Source organism: Hydra vulgaris, chromosome 11 (genome assembly GCF_038396675.1).
Source record: "Hydra vulgaris chromosome 11, alternate assembly HydraT2T_AEP".
Taxonomy (NCBI): domain Eukaryota; kingdom Metazoa; phylum Cnidaria; class Hydrozoa; order Anthoathecata; family Hydridae; genus Hydra; species Hydra vulgaris.
This window is the reverse complement of record NC_088930.1, coordinates 21,547,150-21,555,000: the sequence shown is the minus strand read 5'-3', so window position 1 is coordinate 21,555,000 and position 7,851 is coordinate 21,547,150. Positions and strand designations below refer to the sequence as shown.

Here is a 7,851-nt window from a genome sequence, read left to right as displayed (position 1 = left end):
TTAGTTTGAAAAAATGTGCATGTGTCTCTAAATATTTAAAAAAAAAGTGCATGTGTCTTTAAATAGTTAAAAAAATAAATAAGCATGTATCTTATTAGTTTAAAAAAAAATGTGCGTGCGTCTCTAATTAGTTAAAAAAATGTGTATGCTTCTCTAATTAGTCAAAAAAAATGTGTATGCGTCTCTAATCAGTTAAAAAAAATGTGCATGTGTCTCTAATTTGTTAAAAAAAATGCGATTGTGTTCCTAATTATATAACTTTATTATTTATATTAATTAAACTTTTTAAGGCTTAATTGAATTATGATCATTCAAAATTAATATAGATGTTAATTAGTTAAGTCTCTTAACTCTTATTATCATGCTGATATTGAAAGCAGAGTTGAGTTTGATATTGAAAGCAGAGTTGAATTTGATATTTTTTAAGGTTTTAAGGGTGTTATTTTAGCTTAACTATAGATGCGAGTCAATTTCTATTTTGTGTTTCTTATAAACTAAATTAATTGTTAAAGTATTTTAAGAACTTTTATAAAAATTAAATTTAGTTTTAAATGAGAAATTAAATTTTTAATTTTAAAGGAGCATATAAATTAAAACAAAAAACAAAATCATCTGTAAAGTTAAACTATACGTTTCAAGATATAAATTTCTTTTAGGGGAAAGGACTATGGCGATATTAGTCAGAGGCTTGCATTGAGAAATAAATTAAACTGTAAATCTTTCAAGTGGTATATTGAAAATATATACCCCGATGTTCAACTTCCTGATCTTTATCCTCCAGCTAGGGGAGAGGTTAATTTTTTGTTTTATACATTTAGGGTAATATTTGTTTTAATTTTAAAGTATTCAAAATGTAAATGTTATATAAAATTGACATAAATTTAAAATATACATAAAATGAAATAAATGTAATGTAAAATCGACATAAATGTAAATTATACATAAAAGGAAATAAATGTAAAAAAAATAAGACTAACAATAAAATGTAATGTTATTTAAAATATCAAAGTTGTTTATGCAGTGAACTCCTGATATTTCCAAGCCCAGATAGCATGATATCCAGTAACTCAAAGTACTTTCAAGTTCTCCCTGAACCTTCACTTTCTCATAAAAATTACTCATTAACTTGAACCTGTGTTAGCTCAAATATTCCCTTAGTAGAACCATTTTATCTGTTTCCGTGGTTAATTTTCTTCTGATAACTTGAAATTTAGAAGAGAAATTAAAACAAATTCTTAGTAAAAGTTATTATTTTTTTTAAATTAAGTTAAACTTTTTGCCCTCAAGTGCAGCCAAGTTTCTCATTAAAATTTGAAGAAGTTTATTTAAACTGTGATGAAGGCCTTGCATTGCGATGTAAACAATATTGACAGTTTTGATATTAGAATAGTTTATAGTATAAGTTATGCTAATGTGCGTTGGAATATTATAATAAAAGTCATGTATTGTGTTTACATTTTACAATAAAGACACAAGGGAACAAGTCAAAATGTATGACAATTAAAATATTAAATGACTTTTAAATGTAATAAGTATAAATGTAGCAGTATCAGCACCAATTCTAAAAACAAAAGCAAGAGAACTTACTGAAAACATTATTATCAAAGGATTTCAAGCGTGTGATGGTTGGGTTGATCATTGGAAAAACAAGTATGTTTCTTTTAAGACAGTATTTGGAGATGGTAACTCTTGTACAGCTGATATGACCACGTCATGGAAGGAAACAAATCTCCCTAAAATTTTATCCAGGTAAAAACTTGATGAAATTTATAATGCAGATGAATTTAGATTATTTTTTTGTACCCAACCTAATAAGTCACTAAATCTTCAATCTGAGGCTTCTATATGGGGGAAACAAAGTAAAGTTCGTATTACTGGGATGTCCACAGCAAATGCAGCAGGTATAAATTTTTATGTTTTTAATAGGTAAATCAAAATCACCTTGCTGCTTCAAAGAAGTTAAAAACTTACCTTGCAGATATAGAAATCAAAATAAAAGCTGGATTGATAGCATACTGTTCAAAGAGTGGATACGGGAATGGATACAAAGTTTACAAAAGAAAAAAAGAAAATAGAATTTATAATAGATAACTGCCCAGCACACCTGACAATTGATAATCTAAAATCTATTGATAATCTAAAATCTATTGATTTCATTTTTTTACCTCTGAATACCACATCTAAACTTCAACCAATAAATCAGGGCATTATACACTCTTTGAAAGTTTATCACAGATCTTTGGCATTACAAAGACTGGCCGTAGCTATCGATAAAAGAAAAGATCTTCCTATTTTTTCGATTTTAGACGCAATGAAAATCGTTGATCATGCATAGCAAAAAGTGAAAACCTCCACCATCGTTAATTGTTTTGCAAAATCAGGAATTTCGGAAGATCAGCAAAAATTTGCCCATTTAGATAAAGACAACAACCCATTTAAAGAGCTTCAAAATCAGATAGAAAAACTTGATAATTTTTACACCAGGTACAACAGCTAAAGATGTCATTTTTGCAGATAAAAACTTAATTAGCACTGTACCTTTTCTAACAGATAAACAGTTGATAGAAGTAAAAAACACAGCATATAAACATGATGCTGATGACCAGGAAGATAATGATGGTGATAATGTGATCGATCCAGTTTGCCCAAAAGTTACTGATATTTGGGATGCACTGCAAATTTTGTATGAATATATGCCCTCAGTCTTAGTGGTGAAGATTTTCAACAAAAGCTCAATGCAGTCTCAATTATATTCGATAGAGATGTTTCTTCGAAACTAAGACAAAGTAACAGAAGATTTTTTAATTTATAATGTATTGTTTTTAGCTTGGATATCAAAACTTTTTATAACTGGAATTGTTTTTATTTATTTGCAAAAGTTTGTGTTGTAGAATGTCTTGATACTCGAACATTTCGAACAACAGCTAACTATTTTCTTGGTTCCTTGGAGGTTCGAGATATTGGGAGTTTGCTGTATAAATTTTTCAATTTAATATTTTTAATTATTTCTTTATTGCAAATAAAACAATAGTGAGGTTAAACTTAATTCAATATTAAATTTTAGATCAAAAATCCTGCATCAAGTTACTGCTTAGACTCAATGGGTGATATGAAAGGAAACAATGTTAAAAAGTTGGGTATTTTTCCTTGTCATGGTCAGGGAGGAAATCAGGTTGTTTTTTATTAAAATAATTGCAGATTTCTTGATTTCTGTTACTTATAACACTAAACATTATTTCTTGGTTATTTTAGAATTTTGTGTTTTCGAGAAAAGGAGAAATTGTGTTTGACGAAGAGTATTGTCTTGATGTATCAAGCTCAAAACCTGGAGTATTAATTGATATAATGAAATGCCATAACTTTGGTGGAAATCAACAATGGATACATAAAATTAACACGGTAAGTCTTGTAAATGAACAAGTTTAAGCATAATATTTATAAGATTAGATGCCAAGATCAAAAAATGGGTCATGGTAGGTCTATTTTTGTGATTGTTTTGCTATACTTTTTAGTTAACATTATAAACAGGTCAGCCCTCATAACTTTAGCTATGAAGACCACCTTATAAAAATGTTATAACAGCAGTCACCAAAAGAAGATGAACCAAACAGCTTGCCATTACCTAAAACCTAAAATTTTACACTGCATAAGTGTTAATTTACATTTTGTTAATTCAAATAAAAATCACTTTTAATATTCTATTTGTGTTAGCAGCTCAGCACTGGTTATTTAATGAGTTCAATTTGTGTTAGCAGCTTAACACTGATTGGTTAATGGAGTCATTAACAAACCAGTCTTAAGCTTGTTAGTTTAAGATGCATAAAAATTCATTTGTTTTTGATAACATATTTAATTTATTTTGTTGGTTTGATGCCATCTTTGTTTTGTTTTCTTTATGGTTTTTAATATGCTTAATTTTGTAATGGTAATTATCTTAGCATTAATTTGTATCTGATGATGGTCTGAGCTATTAAGTCAAACAAATAGATTAAAATAAAAAAATTATATGCTGTTGTTGTTTATGATTCACATGATATTTGATTTATCACAATTTTAACATTTATTGTCTTTAGTAAAAACACAATAAAAATTATGATATTAATTTAGTGTTCAGTCTTTTTGAAGAACAAACAACAAGTCAAGTGTCAAATAACTTTTTTACATCTTTTAAATGTGCATTATCTTATGAAAGTAAGCAGGTCAATAAATTACCTGTTGCTATGGACCAGATAGATGAGTTACCAATCCATCAGAACAGGTGAGTAGCTCCTTCTGAACAAGCTGAGGAAATGAATGTAGTATTGCTAAGCATTAGTTAGAAAGTTATGGCAAAATTGCCAAGCAGAGCAAATGTATAGATGAATTGCTAAGAAAAAAGAAAATTTATAACTTAGTTGGCACTAAGGTATGCAAATCTAATACAAAAATTGTATTGAATAGAAAAGCAGTATCAAGGATAAGTGCAAATTAGCTGAGATAAGCAAAAGAAACCTAAACCTCTGAAGAAAAGGAATGAAAATCAGATAGAAAAATTAGATGTTAGTCTATTTTTACAAACAGCAAAAATCTTCTTTTTTAAATCAACTTTTTTATTTAGTTCATTGATTATTACTAAAATTAGCTGTTAATGCATTATCAAAGCATTTGATTGAACGTGGTACAAGTTCTGTAGTTACTGATATCAAATCAGCATCTATTTGTGGTATTATCAAGCAATTTATTGCTTGCTAGGAATTGAACTACATTGATGAAGGTGTATATATTATCTATCAGGGATTATCTTTTTCTAGATATTTCCTGAATTCCAGATATTTCTTTAAATTTTTATTTTTTTTAATATCCGAGAAGATCCAAATAGTTTATATATTTTTTTGGTAATTTTATCATAAAATAATTAAAACAGATATTGTGTATCAATTACTCTATACTATATTTAGTTAGATTAGGCATTATTTGTACACATGTATGACTAGTTTTTTCTTATTTGTACACATTAATTGTTAATTATTTTGACTATTTCACCTAAAATTTTTATGTAATTTAGTTTAATAATTTTTTTAAACCAATTAAATTAATTTATAATTCCTATTTAAATAAGTATTGAAATACTTTTCTTTTATAAAAAAGAATGTCTGCCAAAATCTAAACCCTCAGTTGATGTATGTACACCCACTGCACCTATTCCTATTTAAGTCAGTCGATGTATGCACACTCCATTATGACTATGGCTATAACAGTTGATTTATGTACGCATTAATGCATTTAGTCTATGAAACTTTAAAAAAAAATTAAACAATAAACAGCAATAAAAGTTAAAAAACATTAAACTATTTTGAAATAAAACTTTAAAAAAAAAAAAGTTCTCTATCAAAATTTTGAAAAAATTTTTATCTTCTTTTTTACATTAAGTTTACCTTTACTTCTTACTACTATCTTAACATTTTTCTAATGACTTTTTTTGTGATAGTAATATTTTTTTTGTGATAGTATTATTTTATTTGTGATGGTAGTTTTGAAATGATATCTTTTATCTTTCTCCTAAAAGTTAAGCCTTCTTTATAATCTCATGGTTTCAGGTAGGTTTTAGTACGATGGATTCTTTATAATCTTATGGATTCAGTAAGCTTTCATTCCTCTCATTAGTTTTAAGTTAAGCCATTAATCTCATATTACTAAATCTCGTATCTCAGAGATTTAGGCTCTTGAGATTTTTCAAAGATATTTTTGAAAATCTTCAACAATGTCATCAATAAATGCAAGTCTAACATTTCATCTCTTATACATTGGTCTGCTTTTATTACCTTTCCCAAAGAACTTTTGAATTAAGGAACACACTCTTCCTGTCATCTCAAAGTAACAGGTTAGTCCACTCCTAGACATCACTCTTGCTTTCCTTGCTAAATTATTATCTAACAACTTACTTTCTGATAATCAATATGACTCCTCTCATTGGACTCCTGACTAATAACTCTTATAACAGAAAAATTCTACATTAATTGGAATTAGTGAGGCAAAGGTCATTGTCCTTGAAATTTCAAAGATTTTTAATAAAGTCTGGTATGCTTGTCTTCTATATAAGTTTGCTACATATGATGTATCTGGGAAAGTTATTAAAGCTATTGAATTATTCTTTTCTAACACCAGTATTTAATTTGTTCTTAATGAACAAAACTCCTCCTTTATTTAGATAATTCGTTCTTAATGAATAAAACGCTTCTTCATTAGATAAGTTCTAAAAACATATTTTAAGTACTATTAGACCTGTTGCCATGCTTGACCATCTGTCACATTGTTGTAAGGTTGTATCTCTTTTCTACATACACTACCATGGCTGTTGCTTAATCAAGCTATCATAAATTGTTCAAATAACCAAAACACAGTCTTGCCAGTCAGCAAGTTGTATTCTTTTGCTGTAGCTTTTTCGCTATTCTCTCATTATTTTTATTTATCTAGTTTTTTTCCTCAGACACTAATGCATTGGAGTTCTCTCCTTTTGTTACATTTTCCTGATTTATAGTATACAATTGCTATTTTTCTGTTTTGAGCTTTCTTTCTCTGTAACCTTTGCTGTCTGTTAACTCCCAAATTAATTATATATCGCTTGCATTCTTTTCTTTTTTTTTTTGGGGGGGGGGGGGGATTAATAATTTAATTGAAATTTTTTTATTCAAATTTTAACTTCATAACATTTGTTAGATTTTTTTTTAAGGGTGAAATTATGCATTATCCAACCCGTCAGTGTATCGACCGTGGTTTAAATACTGATAAAAGTCCACAAATGCAGCCATGTAATGGACAAACATCTCAAAAGTGGGTATTTTCTCACTATAACATGACTAGTTTTGCTTTAATTTCTAACAAATAAAAATGGTGGTGGTGGAAAAATAAAAGATGGAGATTGCCAATGTTTTCAAGCTTTGTTTTATTTATAAATGGTTCTTCTATTTATCAGTGATCAAAGTATTTATCAATATTTTTAAATAATTAGGGTGAATGTGTGTATTTTTTTAACACAACCAAAACCAATTTTTAAGGAATAAATTTTTTATCCACTTCTTTAACTAGCCGATATTTAAATTACATATTTTTTAAAAAAATCAGTTTTATTAGATATTTGCTATTATTGTTTGAAAAAAACAACAACATAATTTTTATGTTTATAAAATGTTTATATGCATAAGATTTTATAAATAAACCTCATTTTTTTCATTAGTCGTTGTCATCATCAACATTGTCATCATCATGATCATCATGATCATCATCATGATCTCTATCATCATCATTATTGTTGTCATCATCATCATCTTTGTTATCATTTGCTATTGTCAGTATTAATACTATTTTTGCAAACATTATTTATTTGGAAATTATTTCTGAAAATTAACATAGCTTACGTATAATTTATTATCTATATTTTATAAATTTTAATGTTCCGATTGGTACAAGGTTCTGATTTTATTTATTTTTCTTCTTTCAAAAAGAATTTTTATAAAATGTCATACTTATCTGTGTTATTTACTATTATTACTATATTATTAAAAATTTTTGGTGAGTTTATAACATTTTTCTAATTCTTTGTATTAACAATTTTTTATGATGTTAATAAATTAAAATAAAATGAATTAATTGTTGTTATAAATTTAAAAAAAAAAATACTGTTTTAGAAGGAATACACACCTTTTTTTTTAATTATAAAAATCACTTGTTTTTTAATTAAAAGAAACACCTTTTTTATAATACAAAACGTCTTTTTTTATTATAAGAAACACTTTTTTATTACAAGAAACACCCTTTTTTATTATAAGTAAAACACTTTTTTATTATAAGTATTATAAAAGTATATACTTTTTT

General features: G+C 26.9%; 1 protein-coding gene across 1 annotated transcript in view; it reads left to right on the top strand.

Moving 5' to 3' along the window:
• Positions 1-7,622, top strand: part of LOC100198037 (polypeptide N-acetylgalactosaminyltransferase 13) — a 40,580-nt gene extending 32,958 nt beyond the window's left edge. Inside the window, exons 7-10 of the mRNA XM_065810449.1 lie at positions 657-792; positions 3,065-3,172; positions 3,253-3,399; positions 6,710-7,622. Of these exons, the coding sequence (XP_065666521.1) occupies positions 657-792; positions 3,065-3,172; positions 3,253-3,399; positions 6,710-6,865 (547 nt within the window). The 3' untranslated portion in view covers positions 6,866-7,622. The remainder of the gene's footprint in view (positions 1-656; positions 793-3,064; positions 3,173-3,252; positions 3,400-6,709) is intronic.
• Positions 7,623-7,851: the final 229 nt, after the last annotated feature.